At 40.7% G+C, this 26,482-nt stretch overlaps 1 protein-coding gene across 7 annotated transcripts in view; it reads right to left on the bottom strand.

The window, feature by feature from the left end:
- Nucleotides 1-26,482, bottom strand: part of SLC4A4 (solute carrier family 4 member 4) — a 290,540-nt gene that overhangs the window by 176,578 nt on the left and 87,480 nt on the right. For all 7 annotated transcript variants that reach the window (XM_073637852.1, XM_073637824.1, XM_073637832.1 and 4 more), the window contains one exon: nucleotides 1,502-1,684. In XM_073637852.1, the coding sequence (XP_073493953.1) occupies nucleotides 1,502-1,684 (183 nt within the window). The remainder of the gene's footprint in view (nucleotides 1-1,501; nucleotides 1,685-26,482) is intronic.

Here is a 26,482-nt window from a genome sequence, read left to right as displayed (position 1 = left end):
ACCTACAAGTATAGATAATATGCAGCCTCTTGGTTCATTGCATATATAATACATCATTATCCTAGACATGTAAGGGAGTAGTAATCATAGGGTCCACTAAGTCTCTGTTCAGGCCCGGTAATAAGAAACAATAAAGTCTTTTTAGAGAAAAGCTAGGGACAGAACATAAGCTTCAGCTTTTAATTTTAAGAAAGGGTCCTAGAGGTTACACCAGCATTTAATAAATGGCCCTAATTCCCTCTTAGCACTGAAAGACATAGGTAGAAAACATTACAAAAGAAAAGTACCTGAGGGCACTCCACTAATCGAATCACTGAAAGGGGTCCACTGTAGACCCTCCTACAGGGCCGAATATATACAGTAGAGTATTGCTGATACAAGCAGTACCAGAAGCTTGTATCCATATTTCGTGTAGGGACATCCACATTAGTGGGAGAATATTGGAAGGAGGCACTTTCGGGCCTTATGGGCTTGGGTTAGTATAAGGAATTCTTGTGTGCCAGGTGGCCAGTGGTGATACTGACAGAGGCGCTTGGCATTTGAGAAAATAGTAAAAATGAGTGTAGTGTACACAGGATAGGTGATACATAGACGATGGACACAAACCTAAAAACGGGTCCTGTGACCGCAGATAAGAATGGAGTGGTGGCACACGTGTGACTGACCACTGCTCCATTCACTATGGGTCTATGGGAGAAGTAGTGTGCATGTGTGACCACCACCAGACAAGGAATGGTGCAGTGGTCAGGCCCCTACTGATCACATATTATTCATCTATCTTGTTGATAGGTGATAAATGTGGTTCATGGGACAACACATAGCATATGGGCAGGAGTGGAATTGTATCTGGAAAGAAAACAGATTTTTCTTTCTAAACCTGAAGAAGCCATTTAAACATATTTAAAGGGTTTGTTTCGCAACACCTTTTCAGGAGCTTGTGAAAACGGATAGGAATTTTAATAAGCCAATTGCAAAGTTGCTTATTCTTATAAGCACTTTGCCACTTTAGCCATGTAAAAAGATTGGAATAACTCTTTAACCCTAGAACGCATGACCATAAAAATCTACTTTTTCACATACCTGGGGCCTTTTAGGCCCGTGTGCAAATAACATGGAATAACTCATACAAAAATGACAAACAACTATATACCTGAGGAATACCTAGAGTTTCAAAATTCTAACTAAAGTAATCTTGCAGAAAATAGAAAACAATTAGCAGGGCGGGCCTGCGAGGCCCCAGGTATGCGTTCTAGGGTTAAACAACCCCAATGTCTTAAAGGTAACTAACAGCTCCAATTTATTTTTTCAAAATATTAGAGGCAACTATCATAGGACATCCAGTCATGTCAATGGATTCATTATGTCATCCATTATGATTCGATAAAAGGATTTAACCCATTTATATTCAACATGCTCTGTATTAGAACTCTCGAGTCATCAATTAACACTTGTATAATGAGATGATCCAATGAACTGATGTGTGACTGCACACGGTACTTACTGAGGGGCTTAAGGATGCTAGAACTGTGCTCGTCAGCATTTTCTGTATCAGATTTGTCGACATCGGAATAATTTTCTGATTTCTCCTTTTCTTTTTTGTCTTTGTGGCCGGTTCTGCGCCTATGACGTCTCCTCCTCCGATAGCTCTTAGGAACGTGAACTCCGATGTAGACAGTGTGATGACCTTAGGGAGGAAAAATCAGAAAGTGTTAATAATAAAAATCATAATACAATCATACCGGCATTGACATTGTACAATACATTCTCAAATCTATGAAAAAGTCTAAGGCTATGTGCCCACGATGCAGAAATGCTCCGGATTTTTCCTGAGCGTTTCTGCATCTCCCTGGCAGGAAAAACGCATGCAAGTTGTACATGCGTTTTTCCTGCCAGGGACTAGCGGAAGTGAAGCGTTCTTCACATGCATTTCTGCATGTGGGTTGTCAAGACCTTTCCAAGCGATTTTAGCATCACTTGGAAAGTGCTTGACAACTTGGTCACCGGCATGGATTTATATAGTGTGACCCGAGAGAATGTATAAAAATAAAAAATATTATACTTAGCTTCTGATGGCCCCCGGTGTCCTTGTTTTGGCTTGCCGGCAGCTCGCGGTAGATTAAAGGACCTGCCGACGTCAGCAGTCGCGTGACCTGTCACATGACTAAATGACGTCACCGCAGGTCGTTTAGTTTACCGGGAGCTGCCGGCAAGCCGAGACAAGGACACCGGGGGCCATCAGAAGGTAAGTATAATGTATATTTTTTATTTTATTCTGTTTTTTACAGGTGCTATGGTACCCGGATCTGGAGGAGAGTCTCCTCCTCTCCAGACCCGGGTACCATCCGCACATTGAAACGCATGGAATCCGCATGTACAGATGCAGTGATGCGGATGTCATGCGTTCCAATGCAAGTCAATGGTGGCGAAAACGCTGCGCTTCCACAAAATAATTGGTAGTGCTGCGTTTTTTTTCCGCAATGATAATCCGCAGTGGAAATTTCGGCAGCATGTGCACAGCACATGCGGATTATCATTGGGGAACATGGCAGGCCTTCTACCATGTGTTTTTTAAGCGTTTCTGCAGCGATATTTCCCCTGCGGAAACGCTTAAAAAAAGCATAGTGGGCACACAGCCTAATGCTCATTTGGCCGATACCTATCTCTCCTGATGCTCCCACACACGTGCATGCTCAGTTCAGCTAAGTGTACACCGTTGAGTAGTTTTAACTAAGAGATAAGTTGTATTTTTATTAATGCCCAGTTTAAATGTAAAGTAAATGAATATTAAATTAGCAGTCATTGGGCGGCGAGGCACATAAGTTTACACATTGTGTAATGGGTGAACGTTCTAGTTCAGATTTTATGATTGAGAATATCTTTCTCATTGTTCTTTGTGCCAACTAAAAAACTATTGTAAAGAATATACCCATTAATAGATGATTACATCAAACTGAGCCGCTCTGCTTCCACCTGCTCATGAGCCAAAAAGAGAGGCATTGTCGACCAGTAAGGTCAGTTGGTAAGGGTGTGGTAATTAGGGTTTTTGGCTATGCCTGAAATTTTTCTTTAAAATTAGGGTTCTTGGCTATGCCTGAAATTTTTCTTTCAAATATCATTTTTGTAAATTTGCTAACCACTGTGGCTATATCGCTCATACTGTTGTTTTGCAGAAATGGGATTTTACGTTCAAATTTAATTGGATTATTTCTTCATTTACTCCTGGTATTCTGGTTTCCACCCTCACCCCTAAACTATCATTTTCGGTACATTGATTATTGAGATAATAATGTCCTTAATAAAGTAATTACATTATGCAAATTGATAAGGTCATCTGAGCTTTAGGAAATGTATGTTAAGTTCCCACCATGAGTTCTTGGTGAGTTTTTGACGTTGCATTTTCGCTGAGCCAAAAATACAGCGTCTTACAATTGCAGCAAAGTGAATGGGATTTATAGTAATCTCATGCCCACTCTGCTTTTTTTCTACACTGCATATACTGACCTGCAGTGTGTCTTTGAAATCCGCCATCTGTAAATTTCTCTTGCGGATACGCTGACTTTTATGTACAGATTTCACCCATAGAATTGCATTAGATGCAGAAAATCTGCAGGCAAAAAACACACGCTGCAAAAACGCGCTAAAAATGCATGTAATCCGTACATGACTGTATCAATAATGTTTTTCCATAGCCAAATACCAGGAAAAACGAAGCAGCTTTATTTAAAATGACATGCCAAAAAAATACAAAAGGGCGCTAAAAATGAGTAAAAAAAAAGCACTTGAAAACGCAATGAAAAAAAAACTTAATTTACCTAATAGGTGCAGAAATGCTGGAGAAAATCTGCAACATTAAAAATGCACCAAATACTCATCATGGGAACGAAGCTTTAGTCTGTTGGAAGCGCGCCGCAGAAGGGCAGAGAATAGGAAGCACGTTGGTGTTGGGCCATAGCTTTAGTAGTTTTCACTATTGCTTCACTGCGCTTTACTTTGCCTCCATGTCACACTGCTCTATGGTGAAATTAGCGAGCCATTAGAGCTTGTTCACACATATGATTTTACGATTTTCTCAGATGAGTGCTTTGTAGTTTTCACTAGCACTCGTACCTATGATATTCTATGGGGCTGTGCATATGTCCGTTATTTTCCTCTGACCATGTGGTCTGCGGAGACATCCCATATTGATCCCAGGGTAGGATCAAAAGCAGCAATGCAAGTCTAAGGGTCTGTGAATAAAATCGGACCACGCTCAGATGTCATCTGATGCAGTCAAATTTTCCTGGACTGTCAGAAAGGAGAAGGTGGAGAAATGTCCTTTTTTTTTCTCCACACATGAGAAAAACTGATGAAACTCGGACCACACCATGATCAAACACTGATCAAAGTCTGATCAGAATAATTGGTCCATTTTTCAGGTACGTGGAAAATACTGACGTGTGAATGAGCCCTTATTCTGCTTGGAGCAGAGAGTATTATGACAGTTTAATGCCACGTTCACACGTTCAGTATTTGGTCAGTTTTTTACCTCATTATTTTTACCCCAAAACCAGGAGTGGAATAATCAGAGGAAAAGTATAATAGAAACAAGTCACCACTTCTGTATTTATCACCCACTCCTGGTTTTGACTTACAAATACTGATGTAAAATACTGACCAAATACTGAACATGTGAACGTGGCCTAAGTATTGCTTATCAGAGATGAAAAGTGGAACCCTGCCTAATATTAATTCTCCCTGGACCTGATATTATGTCTTCCTGAGAAATGTAAAGGCCCCCCTGCAAAACATCCAGACACAGTCTAATCACATTTTGTGGGAGGTTCGGATATAAGCCCCAACGAGACCAACGAGCGTAGGACAAAGTGCAGTGTGAAAGCACCCTTGAGGCTGCGTGCCCACGTTGCGGATCACAAGCGTTTTTGATGCGTTTTTCCGGGAGAGGACTTGCAGAAATGAAGCAGAAATTTTCTGCTTCATTTCTGCAACGTGGGCACATAGCAATCTACCCACAATGAGAAATAGAATTATTGTTTGTGGTACAAAATCCTTTTCTACAAATAGTCCGATGTAACAGAATGGAAGGATTTTTAGCAAATATAAATGAAAAGAGCAAAAAAAAAAAAAAACAATAAAAATGATATATAGACCCCTGGAATAAATCCAAATAGTTTGAGCTCTGCTATTTCAGGCAGATTGTTCTCATGAGAAAGCATTATTGTTTCGCAGATAGGAAGTGTACTAGGAATACACAGGCAAAGTAAGAAGTGTGGATTGTTTCCTGCAAGTCACCGGGGGAGCACAGGGTACTAACTGATCTGTAGATAGACTAAATCCTTCATCAGTTCACTCCCACCCAGAGCCTGGATATAGTGACATGGCTGTAGGGTTGAAGCAAGATCGCCAACTTCTTCAGGAGAACATAAAATCACAGACAAATACTGTACACTTTTTTATGGACAAATTAGGAAACCAAAGATAAATAATAGTAAAATTGATATGCCAGTCAGTCAGAAAGCTGATAACTAGAGATGAGTGGATCGATCTGCAGAGGATTGAGTTCTAATCAAATTTCCAAGGCGTAACGTTTCTCCTTGTGGAGTGTGACATACCGGTTCTCGCAAATTTCCAGAAATTCATGGTTTCATGCAAATTTGAACATTTTGAGATTCTATTCGCCGTTCATAAAAAAAAAAAAAAAAGCAGAACTTGCCCGACACAATTTCCCACACTGCTGAAGCATCAGAGACCAGACTAAAGTCATATAGTCAGCGGGGTCCTCTCCGGTAGAGTGTAGGCTCTTATGGTCAGCGGGGTCCTAGCTCTTCTATAGTGTGTAAGCTCTTAGGATCAGGGTTGTCCTCTCTCTCCTGTAGAGTTTATGCCTTTATGGGCAGCGAGATCCTCTCTTTCTTTCTCTCCTGTACAGTGTAGGCTTTTATGGTCAACTGGGTCCTCTCTCCTGTAGAGTGTAAGCTCTTAGGATCTACAGTGTCCTCTCTTCTGTAGAGTGTACACTCTCATGGTCAGCAGAGTCCTCTCTCTCCAGCAGAGTTTAAGCTCTTATCGTCAACAGGGTCCTTTCTCTTTCTCCTGGAGAGTGTAAGCTCTTATGGTCAACGGGTTCTTCTCGCTGTCTCCTCTCCCACACGTGTATTTTCCAAACAATTATATGCTTTTTCAATAATGAAATTTGCATGAATTTATTCACTACAAATCAAATTTTGGGGGGAAATTCAACAAATTCAAATTTCAAAAGATCTGCTCATCTCTACTGATGACAAAAGTACATCACAAAAATAATCATCACAAAAATCGCCATCTGACCTGATACCAGCACTTATGACAACATATGATGCCTTGGTCTTCAAAATACCTTCCTTTTGCTTGTCAGGGTACATCACAGTGCTGCTTATTGACCAAGTGGAATGCTGACAGATTTTCTTTGAGGTGTCGCTATTGAGTATCATTTTAGTTTGTCTTTTGAACGAACATACAGTACTAATGTGCATCTTTGTAACTACATTTTATAGTATGTACTTAGACATTGCGTTTCAGTTGTGGTTAAAGCTCCATCAAAACCACATTTAATAAAACAGCACACTATATCAAAGTGATTTGTTGCAGTTTTGTGCTGTGGTTTTAAGTTCTATTGATGAGTTTTTGACGCAGCGTCTTCCAGTTTCAGCAGAGTGGATGGGATCTATAGAAATCTCATGCCCACTGTGCTTTATTTTTCACACAGCGTAATCTGACCTGCGGAGCGTGTTTGAAGTCAGCAACATGTTAATTTCTCCAGTGGGTACACTGAGTTTTCTGTGTGGATTTTCTCTATAGAATTTACATTAGGTGTGGAAAATTTGGAGGTAAAAAACCACAATTGAGTTTTTAGTGCGTTTCCACTGTGGTAAAACTCTAAAAATGCACATAATCAGCACATGACTGTATCAATAAAGTTTTGCCACAGTCAGATACCAAAAAGTATAAAAAACAAAGCAATTTTATTTAAAACATAACACACCAAAAAGAGAGAGAAACCACAGTGTTGAAAACGCGATAAAAACACAAGTAAAAAAACAACGCACTCGGCAAACCACAAGCAAAGTAAATTAGATTTCCGAAATCTCAAAAAAGCTGCTTATTTTTTTCCTTGCAGATTTGAACCATCAAAGCATTTTTTTTTTAATCTGCAGCATTTTAGCATTTTTCACTCATTCTAATGAATGGGAAAAAAGGCTTGAAAACGCATGTAACAACATATAAAAAATGGGGCGGATTTTATACAGCTTTGTTCCTGCCAACCCTCTGATTTTTGCACAAAAATCTGCTGCAAATATTCAACGTGTGCACATACTCCCCAAAAAACACAATTGGAGAGTTTCTGCTCGAAAAATTCAGGAAAACCTATAGTGAACTGCAATTATTCAGGAAACTATACAGTGCATGATACAAACACTGTGCTTCCCAGAATGTAAATAATTAGTCAGCAGAATTATGAATGAAGCACTGGAGAGGAGCAAGATAAGCTAATGAATGGATGAAATAGTTATTCAATGCTTTATAAGTGATTTTATATATACTGTATGTATGGCATGTATGTATATATATATATATATATATATATATATATATATATATATATATATATATATTGCAACCATGCCAGTTTTTATTATTAAACTTGAGTAATTTTTTGGTTTTAAGATATCAAGAGTGAATAAATATAGATCAGATTGCCTATCATACTGATGTTCACGTACCTTTAGCAAGAAACTGATTTATGTGCTTACGGTGCAGAAATGTTCATTATAATACATTAAATAATCCAGGTAATGAACATGCCTGTGGCAGTATCATCTCCGGGGTATGTAGCACGCACCACTCACAGGGTCATGCTGTAATTATCTCCTAATACAGTAAATACCTCAAGTGTATTTATACTGCTGCATAAATCGGAGCTCCAGCTGCCCTCCACACCCAGGACCAATTATTGGCCACAACTGTTCCAATGTGGGGGTACATTAGTAACGCCTGCTTAGCATCTGTGAATTAGGCAAGCCAACTTCTAGATGGAGCTTTGCACATACATTGAATGTAAGAAATGCATTGATCCTGGTTGAGATGTTTTCCACTATATTCTAATGGACATAATATGGATTTCATAGCGTTGACTTCCAGTTCCCCTGCGGCTTGCTTTTTGGCAGTGAATGGGTCAAGCTTCCTATTTTGATAATCTATAATGCGCACATGTGGTCGGAAGATTACAGAGATTGTCTAGTACTGTTTGCAACACATTAGGGCATTAGTCTCCTGGCTTATCCATCAGCATGTCTCTTATGTAGCCCAAAACAAAGCTATGCAATAGTACATTGCCTACAACGCACCTACCTGAGTGTAGGGCAAAACTCTACATATAATACCCTTTATTTTATATATTTATTGATTTTACTCACTTATATAGCGCCATTAATTCCACAGCACTTTACAGACATTATCATCGCTGTCCCCATCGGGGCTCACAATCTAATTCCCTACCAGTTTGTCTTTGTAGTGTGGGAGGAAACCGGAGCACCCGGAGGAAATCCATGAAAACACAGGGACTCCTTACTATAAATATCTCTTTTTAACTCCTAACAACTTTTGTAATTTGCTCTATTATAAAATTCAGGAAAGGAGGCAGTGGTGTCAAAAGCAGGGACTACGATGGCGACTGAAGAGCGGGCTGCGGACACAGAAGTGTGGCGGCATCCACTGAAGCTGCAGTCACTTCTCCATCACTGGTACTGAACAGGACATCATCAGGGGATGGCAGTGACGGATGCTGTGGTAAGTGACCGCCGACCTGCCCCATGATAACGTCCTATTTTTGATGCTGAAGAATTTCTGCACCATTTCTCAAACATTATTCAAATTAGGTTATTTTAGTTTCTTTATTGTTTTTTTTTGTGCGTTTTTTTAACATGCGTTTTTATCCGGTTTTAGATGCAGCATTTTTTTTGTCTCTTGTTGGTGTGTCATGCTTTCAATAAAGCTGCTTTGTTTTTGATACTTCCTGCTATTTGGCTTCGGCAAAACTTTATTGATATACTTAGGTGCGGATTACATGCGTTTTTGATTCGTTTCCGCTGCGGAAACACGCTAAAAATGCACGTGCGTTTTCTACCTGCAGAATTTCTGCATCTAATGCAAGACTATTGGAAAATCCGCATAGAAAACTCAACAAGAGAAATCGACATACTGCAATTTAAAACAAGCACACTGGGCATGAGATTTCTATAAATCCAATTCACTTTGCTGGAACACGCAGCGTCAAAAAAGCACCAAAAGCTGTTTGTGGGAACGTAGCCTTAGGGAATTTTATAATAAAGCAAATTTCAAAAGAGGTTAGGGCTGAAAAATAGATATTATTTAGACTTATAAAGGGCATCATCGGTATCGAGCAAAGGGGTTTTTAGCACTTCTTCACCCTCATTTTTCTTTCAATGTCTTTCATAGCAATTTAACAAGCGCTTTTCAAAACTATTTTTTATGGTATTTTTTTTTCCGCTGTATACATTTTTTTTTTATCTAGTGAAGCCTTTGAGAAAAAATGCTAGGAAAACATCATACTCAGCACGTGCTGGGTTTTTAAAAAAAAACACCACAAACGCAAAAAACAAAACCTCTGTGTATGCATACTTTTCAAAAAATTGTTAGATATTTTAAAGTACCATTTTTGACCAAAGAAGGTGGATAAAAATGCCATAAAGAAGACTACAAAAATGCTTTGTGAGAATGCAGTGTGATACAGGTTAAGGGGCCTTTCAGACGTCAGTATTTTGAGTACATGTGGTGTCCGTTTCCATATGTACCGGAGACACTGACGCACGTAGACCCATTCAAATGAATGGGTCTGTGCATGTCAGTGTGTTTCAACGGACCATGTGTCCATGGGCAAAACATGCTGACATGTCCATTTTTTTTCTCGCAGCACGGGCTGCAAAACGTCCCGTACACGTGCACAGTGATGACACACGGATGACATTCATGTGTCATCAGTGTGACATGTACCGGCACCTGGGAATCAGCGGTACAGTTAGAACTGTTCCCAAGTGTCGGGTGCTGCAGGCATCTGTCATCATTGTCCCCTGCTTGTGCTGCAATCAGCGCAAGCAAGGGACAATGTTGAGAATAGTAGTCTGCTCCCACTGTGCCCTGGTGTAAAAATAAGCATAAAATTAAAAAATCCTTATACTCAACTGTCCGAAGATGTCCTCCACTGTAACCCATCTGACTGCTCACGCCGGAGAGAATGACTCGCTGCAGGAAGGAAGCCTCTGCTCTGTGCTGAGCTCACTGAGTTACAGAACACCGCTCACTGCAGTGAGTCATTCTTCCCAGCTCCTTGGTGTGAGCGGTCAGAAGACATCTTTGGATCTTACAGTGGGGGACATCTTTGGACAGGTGAGTATAAGGATTTTTTTTTATTCTTATTTTTACACCAGGACACAGTGGGAGCAGACTACTACTATCAACATTGTCCCTTGCTCGTGCTGATCGCAGCGTCGGCAGGGGACAATGATGAAGGCAGTGTTCAGCATCCAGCGCTTGGGAACAGCGCTAACTGTACACTGATTCCCAAGAGCCGGTATGTGTGCACACGGTTGCCACACGGACATTTCCGGTACTGGAAATATCCGGATGTCTGAAAGATGCCTAAGGCTGAATTCACACAACAGTGTTTCTCATTCGGAATAGGGACCACAATGCGTGGTCTAGTCTCCAGTCTCATGACCAAAATCCGACAGCCTCATTTCCTTTGCACACAGTTTTTTTAGGCAGTCAAACATGAGGAGTTTTCTACTGTAGACAGCTTCAAGAAAATTTCCTTCTTTGAGGCTTGTGCACAAGGCATCTTTTAAGGTTTTCTTAGGCGAAGATGAGGAATGAACCCTGAAGCCGGTAAAAGTAGCAAAAGACTCTACAAGTCGTTTTCACATTGCTGGCAGTATGTTCAAATTTTGCTGCACTTTTGAGATGCTTTTTACGCCTAAAATCAACCTGAAAAAGATTCTGTGTGCACATAACTTTAGGGAGTTTTTGGAGGAGTTTTTCCTCTCTTGAAGCAGTTTTGAGAGTTTTTCAAGCATTTTTGAAGTTTATTTTCTGAAGCTTTTTTGCAGCCTTTGGAAAGTGGCTAGTTTGGAGTGTTTTCATTCAGGCGCCGCTTCAAAGAAGTGACATAGACTTTCTTTTCTACTACCTGGCTTTTTTCAAAAGCGGAAGAAAAACATTCAAATGACTGTAAATGTGACCAGCAACAAATAAATAGGAAAAGTCTTTCAAAATTTTTTGAATACTTTTTCAAGCGTCTTTTGGAGTGGACTTGCACCAAAAGACTCCTCTAAAAACTCCCTGTGCAAACACTCTGCAGCTGCAAAATACAGATATGTGAATCTGGCCTAAGGTTAGTTTTTTTTATTCAGAAAAATCTTCAAGAGGAATCTAGTTCTGGAAACACATTTTTTTTGCTTTTAAATGAGCTTTGAAATGTATTTTTTCCACACAGTGTTTTGCAACCTTTTGACTTGACAGTGTCAAGTTTGGAGCAGAATCAACCTCAAAGAAGTGATATGTCAGTTCTTTTTTCATGGCGAGGTTTTCAAAACCTTGTCGAAAAAGGTTTAAAAAGAAAAATCTTCACTGTGCAGATTTTCCATTGAGATAAATAGGAAGAATAGTTAAAGAGTATTTGAAGCATTTTTGATGAGGATTTTGAAGTGGGTCCACTTTAAAGTCCTTATCAAAACTTTGCGTGAACCTAGCTTTAGGGTTTGTTCACACTGAGGCTTTTTGCTGTGTATTTGGAGCAGAAGCGGAGCTTACACTTCAAGTTTGTAGGAGTTTTGAGCTTTTTAGGAACATCTATGCTCATTTTCTGCTCCAAAAATTTCTCAAAAGACTCAGTGTGAACATAAGGCTATGTTCCCATGATCAGCTTTTGGTGAGTTTTTGATGTTGCACTGAACTGATATTCCCGCTTAATTATCACTTACTGTTAAGTGTAATCGAGTTTAAGGAAAGGTTGTATGTCTCAAGTTTTGTCAAGGACTCAAGATAATAATTGCACTTCAAAGCTTCCAGTAACACAAGTTAGTGAACGTGCATTTCAGTCATGCTGGATCAGACTCAACAAGCTCGCCACCCACTCCACCCTCAAATTACTGATTGTTAAAATATTGTGCCACCCACCCACTGCTTTATACGATGTGATCTGGCCGACATACTTTTATTATCACATTATTCCTGGGAGTTCATTTGGAGATTCATAAACCGGATCCTATTTTTCCAAGAGTGTAAAAAATATGAACAGAGAAGGAAAACTGGACAATAAGTGCGGAACAGTCAAAGCTGTACTGTAGTGTGCTGTACTGCTACGTTGCGCTGATACTGATAAAGGTACAGACAGAAATGAGGCTTGATCTGTACTGATACTTCAGCTTCGATAAAAAGCAAGAGTAAATCCCTACCCGACGACTACATCTAAAGATCAAATGGCAAGGTTTCTCTTTAATTTAGGCAAAATTCATATATTCAATCCATGTGTTGTCCATGTGTGTCATACAACACAAGGACCAATTAAAGCTAGTATGTCCATGAACACTAGCATGTGCTCGTTTGGTCCAATCTACAGACCAGAATATTGTCTGTAAATAGGCAGCCCCTGTACATGGAGCACACAGAGACAGTCATGTCCACAATTTACAGTGTCTCACTCCACTTAACTTAAAGTGGGGTTGTCCCCTTTCAGAAAATCTGATGTGCAGTTTGTTGAAAAAAAAAAACGAACTTCACTCACCATCCATGGGTCCAGTGCTGAGTCGCTACCACTGCTCCCAGTGTCAGGTATTGGCCGTGGGCCTGACATCATGTCAACAGTGTGGCAGTCAGTGAGCTCTACCCTGGTAGACGGAATGCCCCCCTCAGAGCCGCTGAGTTCACTCACCTGGGAATCAGTGCTGCAGGTAGTGCTGGGTGCTGAACGCTGCCCTCATCATGGTTCCCTGCCGGCGCTGCGATCAGCACCAGCAGGGACAATGATGAAAGTAGTGGTAGTCTGCTCCTGCAGTGTCCCCACCTGTAAAAATAACAATAAAATAATAAAATCCTTATACTCACCTGTCCGGAGATGTACCCCGCTGTCATCCTCTGACTGCTGACGCTGAGGAGCCGGGCAGAATGAGCGGCTCCGCAGCTGCGTTCAGTGAGTGACATGACACTGCTCCTGAGCTGCAGCTCCGGAGCTGCTCATTCTCCCCGGCTCCTCGGCATCAGCGGTCGCATGGATTACAGCCGGGGACACCTAGGAGAGGGGAGTCCGGTATGTGGATTTTATTATTTTATTCTTATTTTTACAGGTGGGGAACTGAGGGCGCAGACTACCACTACGCTCATCATTGTCCCTGCTGGTGTTGCAGGGAACCATGATGAGGGCAGCGTTCAGCACCGCCGCTTGGGATCAGCGCTAACTGTAGCGCTGATTCCCAGGTGCCGAACCGTGTGCTCCTGATACGGCACGCGGTTGCCACACGAGTAACACATTTGGACACGGGACACGGATATCTTCGGTACCAGTTTTTCTGGTACCAGAAATATCCAGATGTGTGAAACCGGCCTAAAGCACATTTTGTTTTTTTTTATTACAAACTGTGTTCAGGAACTACAATTTTCTGAAAGAGGACAACCCCTTTAACCTTAATTTGCCTTTTTATCTGACTTCTATATTTTACTATTGGTGCAAAATAAAAATTCAGGCTGAATTTGCTAAGATTGGAACATTTCCATATACCCTATTTATCAGTGACTAGACAGAAATGTTTCTGTCCATAATTACCTGATTACAGATGCATTTATTTCAGAGACGTAACTTCCTTAACATATCAATAAGTATCCCAATTAGCAAAGGAAAGGCTAAGGAATAGCAGTGACTGTAGACAAGCTGAAACAAATCCCTAAAAAGGACCTTTCACCACTACTGACATGTCTGGTTAAGTATTTCCCAAAAATAACTCTGGAATATCGTTTCTTAGAACTCTGTAGTGTGCCATTGCTCTTTAATTACTCCTAAGGCCACGGCCCCACTATCAGTATTTGGTCAGCATTCGGTCAGTATTTTTTCTTGTGAGGAACAGTCAGAGAAAAGGTATAATAGAAACAAGTCACCAATTCTGCATTTTATTTATAAAATACTGACCGAATACTGACCAAATACTGACTAAATACTGATAGTGGGGCCGTGGCCTTAAAATGTATAAATTAACACAAAGTTGTTACTACTTGGGGGTGTTTCTCTACACTCCTACAACCTCAGCATTGATTGGACAATGTTGGAGAATCGGGCTGATTATGCTAATCACACTCTGATTAGACTACACTTGCGTTTTTACCTGCAGATTTTCCACAGCTAGTGCAAGTCAATGGGGAAAATCTGCACATAAAATTCTGCATACCCACAAGAGAAATTGACATATGACGGATGTTAAACACGCACCGCAGGTCAGTTTACACTGGGTAAGAAAAAGCACAGTGGGCATGAGATTACTATAAATCCCATCCACTTTGCTGATACTGTGAGGCACTGCCTTTTTTTCCAGCGTCAAAAACTCATTGTGGTCACTTAACCTTAGTAGCACAATGGACTACTAAGAAAGGTATGTACAGCCTTTGTTCCACAGTTGGGCTGACCAATATATAAATTAATGTAATAAATAACTAAAAACAGAAAGTAAAAAATAATTATTTCCTGACCAGGAACAATGAAACATTGTAAATGTGGCTTTCGCACATGAAAATAATCAGCAAGATCAAGAATATTGCAACACAAATAGTAGTTTATCTTGTATCAACAGGTAATATAGGAGGTGCCTATAGGAGAAGACAAGAGAATTCATTTATAGCACTTAGAAAAAAGTGTGTCACACCAGTATATAGCTGAAAAATCATTCATTCCCCTGTGTAATTCACCTCTGTAAACCAGTGATGGTCAACATCTACCGGTATGTAACCGAAGAGCTGGGCAGGACTTTAATGCAAACGTTTCTATTTGTAAAAAAGTAACCCAGTCATGTAAAGAAAACCATCATTGAAGGTCTTTGCACTAAGGCTATGTTCAGACCTTCAGTTTTTTAACACGCATTTTTATCACATTTTTGACACAATGTTTTTTGTCTCTTTTTGGTATGTCATACTTTAAATAAAACTGCTTTGTTTTTGAAGCTTCCTGGTATTTGGCTTTGACAAAACTTTATTGACATACTTAGGTGCGGATTACATGTATTTTTGATTAGTTTCCATCACAGACACGCACAAAAAACCCATGTGCATTTTTTACCTGCGGATGTTCCGCATCTAATGTAAGTCTATGGGGAAAATGTGCACAGAAAACTCCGCATACCCGGAAGAGAAATTGACATGCTGAGGATATGAAACACGCACCACGGGTGAGTTTACACTGAGTAAAAAGAAGCATAGTAGGAATCATATTTCTATAAGTAAATCCACTTTGATGGAACTGTAAGACGCTGTATTTTTGACGCAACGTCAAAAACGCACCAAAAGCTCATCATGGGAACGTAACCTAAGGGTATGTTCACACTGCATCTTTTTCTACCGGTCAAAACCATCCAAGCAGAAGACACTTCAGGAATTGCTCCTTTTCTTTAGGGTTTTGTAAGTCCAAAGCTTCTTTATTTAGAGTTTTTTGATTGTTCTGACGGTTTTTTGTTTTTTTTCTACATATTTTTTTTTAGTCTTTTTTAGGCGTTTCATTAGTGGCGTTTTCCGGATATTTTTTTTTAAACCATTAAAGTTTAAAGTGAAGAAAACACTGTAGTTTTCTGACGCAAAACACTTGACAAAATGCACAAAAAGATGGCCAAGCATCTCCCAGGTGTCTTTTTAGCCTTTTCATTTACTTCTATTGTAAAGTACTGAGCATCTTCCTTGTGTAAAAAGCCAGAAGAATGGACACGTTGCTTTTATGAACATCTTTATGGTCTCTTTGAAAGCCTGAAGCAGTTAAAAGACATTCAAACATCTAAACGTATGAACAGCACAGGGGCGGACCTACCGCCCGTGCAGCCGGTTCATTGAACAGGGGCCCCCGAGGGAGAGGGGGCCCCTCCAGCCTCCAGCAGGGCCGCCATCAGGGCATGACTGCCCTGACTCCAGCATGGGGCCAGGCCAGTCGGGGCCCCCCTCTTGTGCGTCTTCTCATGGGGCCCCCCCGCAGGACCCCCCGCCGTCGCATGACCGGAGATGTCCCTGCGCTCAGCATGGGCCCCCGGCCCCACCCTGAGCACAGGGACATCTCCGGTCATGTGACGGCGCCGGCACAATACTTACCCCTCCCCGTGCCTCCGCAGTGTCTTCCGCGTCCTCTGACTGTGACGTCTCAGGTCAGAGGGCGCGGTGATGTCTTTACACCGCGCGCGCCCTCTCCTGACCTGTCACAGTGCAAAGAGGGAAGACGCGGGCGACGCTGGAGTCCGGAGCAGCGCCAGCAGCAGGTAAGAAGTGAGGTGAGTATTGGATTTTTTTATTTTTTTCATGTATGGGGGCATGGGGCATTATATGGTGGGGGTGTGTGTGACATCCTGCATGGGGCATTAATTATAAGGTGAGGGGGGTGTGACATCCTGCATGGGGCATTATATGGGGGGGTGACATGCTGCATGGGGCATTATATGGGGGGATGACATCCTGCATGGGGCATTATATGGGGGGGTGACATACTGCATGGGGCATTATAAGAGGGGAAGGGGGGAAGTGACATCCTGCATGGGGCATTATAAGAGGGGGAGGGGGAAATTGACATCCTGCATGGGGCATTATAAGGAGGGTGGGTGTGTGACATACTGCATGGGGCATTATAAGGAGGGGTGGTGTGACCTGCTTGGGGCATTATAAGGGAGGGGGTGGTCTGACATACTGCATGGGGCATTGAAAAGGGGGGAAGTGACATCCAGCAAGGGGCATTATATGGGGGGAGAGGTGACATCCTGCATGGGGCATTTTATGGGGGGTAGAGGTGACATCCTGCATAGGGCATTAAAAGGAGGGTGTCATCCTGCATGGGGCATTATAAGGGGGGGAACAGCCTGCATGGAGCGTTACATGGGGGCCAATATTCTGTATAGAGCGTTATATGGGGGCCAGTATTCTGTATGCAGTGTTATATGGGGACCAGTATCCTGTATGGAGCGTTATATGGGGACCAGTATCCTGTATGGAGCATTATAAGGGGGTCAGTATCCTGTATGGAGCATTATATGGTGCCCATAATACTGTATGGAGGACTATACTGTCCGGTCTGCACTGTGCGCTGTGAGGATTCGCCGGTTTCTGAGCTATTGTAGAATTTACAATAGATATCGCTCATGTAATGTAGTAAGTGAAATCCTTGGCCTTGTACTATATATATATATTTCTCTGCGGTATCTGTGCATCATGAATCATGGTATGTGTTAAAGGGGCCACTGAAACTCTGTCGCCCAGGGCCCACAAAAGCCTGGAGCTGGCCCTGGGGGCAAGTATAACAAGTTATATTTTTTTTAAATACAATTAATTAACTAGGTGTGGGGGGAATCAGAGATGCACGGGGGGATGAGAGATGCACGGGGGGGGGGGGCCCTTCATGCCCCCTATGAAGGGCAGGGGGGGGGGCCCCCAAACAATTCTTGCACAGGGGCCCACTACAGTCTGTGTCCACCCCTGGAACAGCAAGTCGATTTCTCATACAAATTAATAGAACCATTGTTCTGATTGTTGTACAAGAACTTTATTGGCCTTTTTTATTGGAGCAGACCTGTTCAAAAAACAACAGAAAAAGGTGCAATGTGAACATACCGTTAGGTTTGTTTTTCAGCGTTTTTGCAGCAGATTTTTATACAAATTTTCAGCTGTGTTTTGCAGTACCAGCAAAGTCTAGGAGAAACCAGAATTCTCTGTTCACACATCATTTTTTTTTTATTATTGTTGCGTATTTTGTGCCTTGGTTGGGTTTTTGGAAAATAGAGCACGTCACTTTTTTCGGCGTTTTTTCACCCATAGGAAATAATGGGTGGTGAAAAAAATGCTGAAAAAAACCACATCAAAAACGCACCAAAATTTGCATGAGTGTTTTTTCAGCGTTGTTGATGGCAAAATAGAATGGGGTTCTTTTTTTCACAGAACTTTATGTACATGCATAAATAGAGACAGAAGGACAGTAAAAAAGCACAAAAAATGCATTAAAAAACGCAGGTTTGGCTGCAGCTGATTTCCTGCCAGAGATCAGTTTTGCCAGGGATTTGTGACATTAAAAAAAAAATTCAACATGTGTGAACTTAGCCGAAAAGCCAAGAGTATGGAACAGAATAGAGCTATGGCACTTTTTTCTCAAGATTGCTAAAGTCTCAGTGCCTAAACCCCACTAATGCTATCCTCTGATCTGCCTGATTACAGGTTGAGACCTCATTAAAGGGAACTTGTCATGAGGATTTTAGAACTCAAACTAATGGCATGTATGAACAGGGGCTTTCATGCTGATCAAATCCATTCCTTGACTGTAGAAATCTGTTTTGTAGTTTCTGATAAATCCAGAGTTGAAATCAGATGCAAGTGCTTTGGGGCTGGGAGGTTCCAGTTGCAGCTCTCCTGTCCACAATCCATAGTTCCTCGGCCACTGCCTGCCTCTTGTCTCTGATTGACAGCTGAGTTAAGCAAGAATGACTGACAGTGGAGACAGTCAGAGGGTGGGGAATTGGGAAGGGAGAGCAGGAGAGCTACAAGTAAAATGTCCCACCCCAAAGCACTTGCAGCTCATTTTCATATGATTTCAATGCTGAATTTCTCTGAAACTGCAAAACGGATTTCTATGATCAATATATGGATTTAGTCAGCAAAAAAGCTCATGTATGTACATGCCATTAGTTTGAGGTGTAAAATCGTCAAACTGTCTGTTTTTTCACTATCCCATTGCTTTAAAAGTGCAAGTTTGATCCATGACTCAAAAACTCCATTTTTTTGCATTGCGAGTACCCTATTTTTCATAGTATTTACTATTTGACTGAATACAATATACAACGGTGCAGGAAATAATGGTGCAACCTTCTTCTTCAATGACTTCCAGAGGTCACTTCTCCTGAAGCTACTGGGTCTTCTATAACATCTATGACTGTCCCATGACCTTCTTTCATTTTGTAATCTAAATCTAATCTGAATACTGAGATACAAATGTTTCCATTACTTTAATTTAATCTACTCATAATTATGGTGTGGGCAGTTTACTATACTTCCTGATCTCTGATGTTTGCGCAGATAATTCTGGAGTAGTATTATTACAGGAACTGCCAAACATGTTAATGTTACACCCATATGGGAAGTTTTGTGTATTCTACCATCCCTTCTAATGACCTACAAAGCCCTGAACAGAGCTGGCAGCAAAGATGACATGTACGGCTGTTAACCCTGAGATTTGCACTGGGTTTCCTAAAGCTTATTGTAGGTGGCTGGGCAATGAGCCAGCAAAACAGAAATGGAGCAATTTGCCAGAACTGTAGAGCCATGTAAATCAGAACAAGAATGGCTTGTTCACATTCAGGCACTGACTCAGTGGCACAATGTAGTCAGTAATAATGTATCCATATGTTGGCTAATTGCTACAGGGTAAAGTGACCCTCCTTTTTATATCTTTTTTCATACAGTAAGTGCATAACAGATTACCATCTTATTATTATTAAGTTTGTGAGACTTTTGCATGACTTTGTATTCTGCATTTTTCACCAGTTTTAATCCTTTGCATGTTTTAGCTGTAATTTTCAGTTCTCTCTGAGCTAGTGGGGTGACACTGGCTACTATGAATCTTCCATACATTCAGAGATTCCTGCTCTCCTGTCTCTCTGTTGCACACCAACAAAAGCATCACAGATCATATTACAAAGTAGGGCAGGTATAGATGTGAGTTTTTTTCTCTTTGCTCATCCAACGTCTATCTATAGTATGCAAAAGTTTTGAGAATTACACAATTTTTGGTTTCACAAAGTCTGCTACTTCAGTATTTATTTTAGTCAAGTAGGAGGTCTCATTTGACTAAGTTTTTAAACTTGTGTTGACAAATACATCAAGTTTATGCAAAGATACAATATTTACAGTGTTGCCTCTTATTTTTTAAGATTTCTACAATCTGTCCTGACATTTTGGATATCAGCTTCTGGGCCAATTTTTGAATGATGACAACCCATTCTTGCCTAATTAGTGCTTGGAGTTTATCACAATCGCTGTGTTTTGTTTTCCCACACTCTTTTTGAATATTGACCACAGGTTCTCAACAGGATTGAGATCTGGGGATTTTCCTGGCTGTGGACCCCAAATTCCAATGTTTTGTTCACCGAGCCACTTAGTTAGCACCTTTTCTTCTCCAGACTATCATTCTTCTTGATGTTCCAACCAGTCTGAAGGGGGCTTCATCAGAGAAAATAACTTTATACCACTCCTCTGCAGTCCAATACCTGTACTTCCTACAAAGTTATTTTATCCAATGAAGCCCCTTCAAACTGTTTGAGACATCTGGAAGAATGATTTTCTGGGGAAGTAAAGGTGAGCACTACCATGAGTCCAGTGTCATGCCAACAATAAAGCATTCTGAGACTATTCATGTGTGGGGTTGGTTTTAATCTAACGGAGTGGAATCACTCACTATTATACCTAAGAATATTACTATAAATTAAGAATCGTCTCTAAACATCTTCCAGGAGCAACTTCTCCTAACAATTCCAGAGCAATTTGGTATTGAGCACTGCTTTTTTCCAGTATGATGGAGACCATGTCACAGGGCAAAAGGGATAGCTGAGTGACTCTGTGAACAAAACATTAAAATTTTTGGTAACCATAGAAGAATTTGTGCCAGTCTCAACGTTTTTTGCTATGAATGTATATTAACATCCCAAGCTTCAGTAAGCTTGTACTCTATCATGTTTTCAGCATAAGAAATTTTAGCTGTTTCTCATGGTGGATGGTCAGTTCAGAAGACAATGTGGGAAGAGGAAAAGTGGACCAGAAATGGAGAAAGAAGCGCATTCCTGTTATAAGATATATTACAAATTCTTATATTTGCCTATACTATTGATTTATGCAAAGATTGTTAAAAGGACTGTGACCATTTAATTTATGCCATTATTGAAGATCAAGTCGGGCAGTTTTTGAAGAGCTCTAAAAATATGTATATTTATTTATAAGGTGAGAATAAAATTAAATTAGTAGAAGACATGAATGAAATGATACTACGCTCCGACTGATGGCCTCTGCATATTTCCAAGGTTGAATATTTCTATGCAGAGCATCCTTATTGCACTGCTTAAAAACTGAATTACAATTGGATTTTATGAATGATTTCAAATGTCTATATTTAGAGACAGTTCATTTATGAGTTGTATGGTTGGGTGCCCCTACCTACAAGTAAACATTTTTAGACATACCGCATTGGTTTGACCCCATTGACAAGGAGATTTAAAACAGAGGAGGCAGGTTACTGAAAAAGCAGTGACCTGTCAATCAAAGACTGGAGGCAGGCAGAGGGGCCGGGGAATTACAGACAGGGAGGAGAAGACCCTATGTACAGTCCGGACCCTGTGCACCGAAATCTAATTGGCAGAAAACTTCAAATGGCGATTAAAGAAGAACCAGAAAGCGGATTTCTTCCCCAGATGTATCATTATAATCTGTATTACAGCACCATTATAGCCATGTCTTTACTTTACATTACAAAATCTTTAAAAAGTAATTGGAATAGCTCTGACCCCAAAGCACTTGTCAAAAAAGCAGTACTGGGTACCACTTTGGTGCACCTTAAAGCTCCTGGGCTGCGATGCAAACTCTATAACAGGGTCCCTCACCCACTATTAGCTATTCCTAATACAGGTGTCTTGTAGCACAGTTGCCTTTGGGCTCCCTCAGGCACCAGGCTACCTCTTCCACCTGATAGTTATTTCCCTGTAATAACTATAGAGAAAAAAATTTCAGCAGTTTCCAAACCTAGGATAAAACTATTTTTTACACACAGGCCACTTGCTGTTTTTATCAGCCACATGAGACGGAAATGCTGAAAATGCAGAAGAAAAACACATTAAACATGAAACCACTGATTTCCTATAGTGCAGGATGTATTATTGATGATTTCCATTATGATAAAATAAAATTTCACTTTTTTTTTTTGCAAATCTGTTTATTAATGCCCACTGATCTATTACACCAGATGTAATGACATATAATGGTAGTGGAACAGCTGACCGATATTTGCCTATAGAAATGGAGCATCTGCACTAAAGCTTCGGCTGCTGTCAGGTCTGATAACTTCGAGGTTCTTTTCTCGGGCCTTAATATGTCAAAGCCCTAATTCTTTTATATTAGTGTCTGATGGTGATGTTGCCCCAGTACATGCCATTATATCCACACACACAGTAATAAACAGTATATGTCTTAAAATCAGTAAGGGACTGATACAGAAAATACATGAGAAAACTGTTAAGCAGCTCATTATACAATTAATAACATTGTTTTTGCTTAGTCCAGAATCTATCCTTAACTTTTGACCTGGTGTCAGGTCCTATTTATCTATTTTTGCTCCTATTTTATTATTGCTTCTCCTCTGAATAATATTTTAAAGTGTTTTTTTTTATTTTTTTTCTTTATATAAATCCATCATTCGGTTCCAGAGGTGTGGGCCTTTTTATTTTGCGCTAATTTCTGTAATGTTTACGATGGGGGAGGTGCTCAGGGGATTCTCAGGGGCGTGACTGTAGGCTACTCTGCATAATTACCCTGTTAGCCGCATCCCTGTTTAAAGACCACTATGTCCAGGTGTCGTTCAATCTAATACGGGTGCGGTGCACGGACAGAGACCACGGGCCGACTCCCGGATGAAATTGATCATGTAGAAGGCAGGCAGACAGCCAGCAACCGCAATGAAAAGGACTATAAAAACATTATTTATTAGCAATTATTAAAATATCAAATGGGGAAAAATAAAAACAAACACACTAGTTATATGCGTTTCAAACAGTAAGGCTCTTAGTCCTTAGTGCTCAAAACGCGTAGGCCTAGTGTGTTTATTTTTATTTTTTCCAATTTGATATTTTAATAGTTACTAATAAATAATGTTTTATAGTCCTTTCCTTTGCTGGATGTCTTCCTGCCTTCAACAAAATAAAAAGGCCCCTATATCTGGAACAAATAAAAAAAAAAAGCATATTACGCAGGGGAGCAACAGGAATAAAATAAGAGCAAAAACTGGCGAAAGCTGTAATTGTAGCAATAGATGAAACTCTGCTTGCCAGCGTTGCCACAATATTTTTAGGACTTTTAAGCACGGTGATAAAGTTACACATACTTAGACTGTAAAAAACCTGTTAAGTCATTACAGTCAATGTCCAACAGCGTTTCTCTCAAGGTCATCAGCAGCACAAATAGTATAAAATGTCTTAGTTAAACTAACCAAAGGAAGCTTTAGTTGTCATATGTATTATAGCGTCTACTGTACGTTTCTGTCCTTACTACGTGTCACCAATCCCACCGCTACGTGACCCATTCAGGGGCCATCATGTGACACTGTGTTCTTGAACATCCAGCATTACAGGACGCACAGAAGTCGCATAACTGTTCTGCAATTAAGGTCTATTATACACGGATTATCAAGCAGAAAGTAAGTGCTGTGTAATCGCCCCGTAATTATCTAGTTATCTGCATCTTACAAATGAACACCCTTCTGCCAAGCTCTGCGGCACAATTAACAAGATGCAAACTCCTATCCATGGGAGTGGAGCACTTTAGGATCGCTACCGGAAACAAATCATAACAACTATCCTGTGTGTATTTGATAACGATAATGCAGAAGAATAGGACTAAGTGCCCATTCAAATACTTGCCACAGCCGCAATATCAGTCCAGTTGTTAACCATCCAATTATGAGACAAAATAAAATGGGAAAGTATTTTACAATAATACAAATCGCTATAAGTTTTAGGCCACGTTCACACATTCAGTGTTTGGTCAGTATTTTATATCAGTATTTGTAAACCTAAACCAGGAGTGGAACAATCAGAGGAAAAGTGTAATAGAAACACGTCACCACTTCTGTATTTATCACCCACTCCTGGTTTTGGCTTATAAATACTGAAACTAAATACTGACCAAATACTGACCAAATACTGAACGTGGCATTAGACTATTTTTCTAACATTTCAAAATTAGGAACTCAATCTAGTGAAAAGTTTATATTTTTTACATTATAGATGGACCCACACACCAAAAAAAAAATAAATAAAGGAGTTCAGGCAAAAGTATTTAACGCACCCAACATTGTCAAGTGCACTGACCCTGTACATTGACTCTCTACAAGTCCTTGGTACACATCTGTATGAACTAAGGGTCCTACGCAAGTGTGGCATAGGATTCACCTCTCAGAATCAATGCCATGATTTCTTTCTTTCGTATTCTTATAGAACCTCCATATGCATTTGCATGAAATCAGGCACATACAGTAGTGGTACATTTTAAGACCAGAGAATTCTATGGGTACCGAATAAGATATCTACCTTACAAATACAATATGGCCCAAGACTGGAAAAAATCCTAATCAGTCTCTCTCAAGGTCATCTCTATGCTATGTTGAAAATTATGTGCACAACAGCTTTAAACTAGCATAAAAATGACTGACGTGTAACGTCATTTTGTCTCTTTAATTTCTACCATACATTCACTGTACAGGTCCTATTGTTGCTTGGGTTTAGGGCTGCCTGCTGATAAGAGGCGCGTCAGGATAGGCAATGTGGCCAGCTGTTGTCAACTGCAATTGAAGGAAACCTGTCACGTGAAAAAACGCTATTAACTTGCAGATATGGGGTTAATCTGCAGGTTAATAGCATTGTGAACCTGCATGGCACAGGCACTTAGAGCCCCACTACCTAGAGGAGATGAACTTTATTCATCCCAGCAGCATTTGGCTTTCAGTCATAGGGGTGGTGCAGGTGAGGGTACAGTCACCGCTCTGGGTATAAACTGCGACCCCTGAAGTGATTGACAACTGAGCTCTCATGCTGAGCCTGATGTCAGTCAGTGCCGGGGTCATGGTTACAGCCGATGCCCTTTATACACAGAGCGGTGACTGAATGTCGGATGCTGCTGGGATGAATAAAGTTCATCTCCTCCAGGTAGTGGGGCTCTAAGTGTGGGAGCCGGGCAGGTTCAGAACGCTACTAACATGCAGAATAACCTCATATCTCCAGCATAATAGTATTATTTCATGTGATAGGTTCCCTTTAAGACACAGAGATTGTAAGCTTAGTATTACTGAAGGGGCCACTTGCCATGGGTGTTCCCCACCAAAGACCTAAATGTACGGCTTGACCAAATATACTCCTGATCTCTGCAGTTTATATCTGTCAGTAGTAAAATATCTACAGGTATATTTATACAAGATGATATTGTGCCAAAATGTGTCCATAAGAAGACACGTTCCTAATCATCAGTCTGTTTAAACATGCCACTGAAATACTGAAGAATAAGCAAAACAGTAACAATCTTGGTTGCACAGGGTGCGCTGTTGACCAGGCCTGGGGTAGAAGGTAACCCACTCGCATATACAAGTAGACACAGCTCTCAACTGAATATGCAATCTCGGAGCACATGTACAGTTGATACCTACCTGTGGTGAAGCAGAGAGTCCTTGGCTCCCTGCCACTTACTCTAGTAAGGCATATTCTGCATTAGGCGTGTGGCCTATCAGAAGACAGTTGTACATGGAAGATGTCATTTCATCCTGCCACTTATACTGGGCTGAAAACTGCAGGAAGGAGAAGGGTAGCCCCATCACTAATCATGGCAGTGTGGTTAGATGAATCTCATAATTTTTTTTAGTTGACGCAATTGGAGTATAGAATCAGGGACATTGTTAATATATAGTGGCATCTAAGGGCTTTATTTTGATCTGGAATCAGGCATAAAGAAGGTATTATTAGTACAGGGTGGTTCAGAAAGGATGAAGCAAAATTAAAGCCTCAGTATTCATAACCGAGAGAACATAACACAAATTTATTACCAAGAAAGCCACACCATCTAACCAAGTTTTATCTATACACTGCAGATCTTCAAAGTGATTTCTCTTGGTGACACGGCAGATGTCTAGGTGGAAGTCCAACTCTGCCCAAACCCCTGCCAGCTCATCATCGGATATAGACTCCACTGTTTCAGGTCGTTCAGATACCATAGCTCGGGAAAAGATATATACTGAGTCCTTGATGTAACCCCCACAGAAAAATGTTCCAGGGTGTTAGATCTGGCGATCATGGAAACCGGTGCAACATTGGTGAATCAACCTGTGACCAACACTATGGGCAGAACCGGACTACCGCCTAGACATCTACCATGTCACGGATGGAAATCACTTTGAACATTTGTAGTGTATAGATAAATT

Source organism: Phyllobates terribilis, unplaced genomic scaffold (assembly GCF_046119375.1).
Source record: "Phyllobates terribilis strain yellow unplaced genomic scaffold, ASM4611937v1 Scaffold_1__5_contigs__length_1240528914, whole genome shotgun sequence".
Classification (NCBI taxonomy): Eukaryota; Metazoa; Chordata; class Amphibia; order Anura; family Dendrobatidae; genus Phyllobates; species Phyllobates terribilis.
The sequence above is the reverse complement of the archived record's forward strand: the minus strand, read 5'-3'. Positions and strand labels throughout refer to the sequence as shown.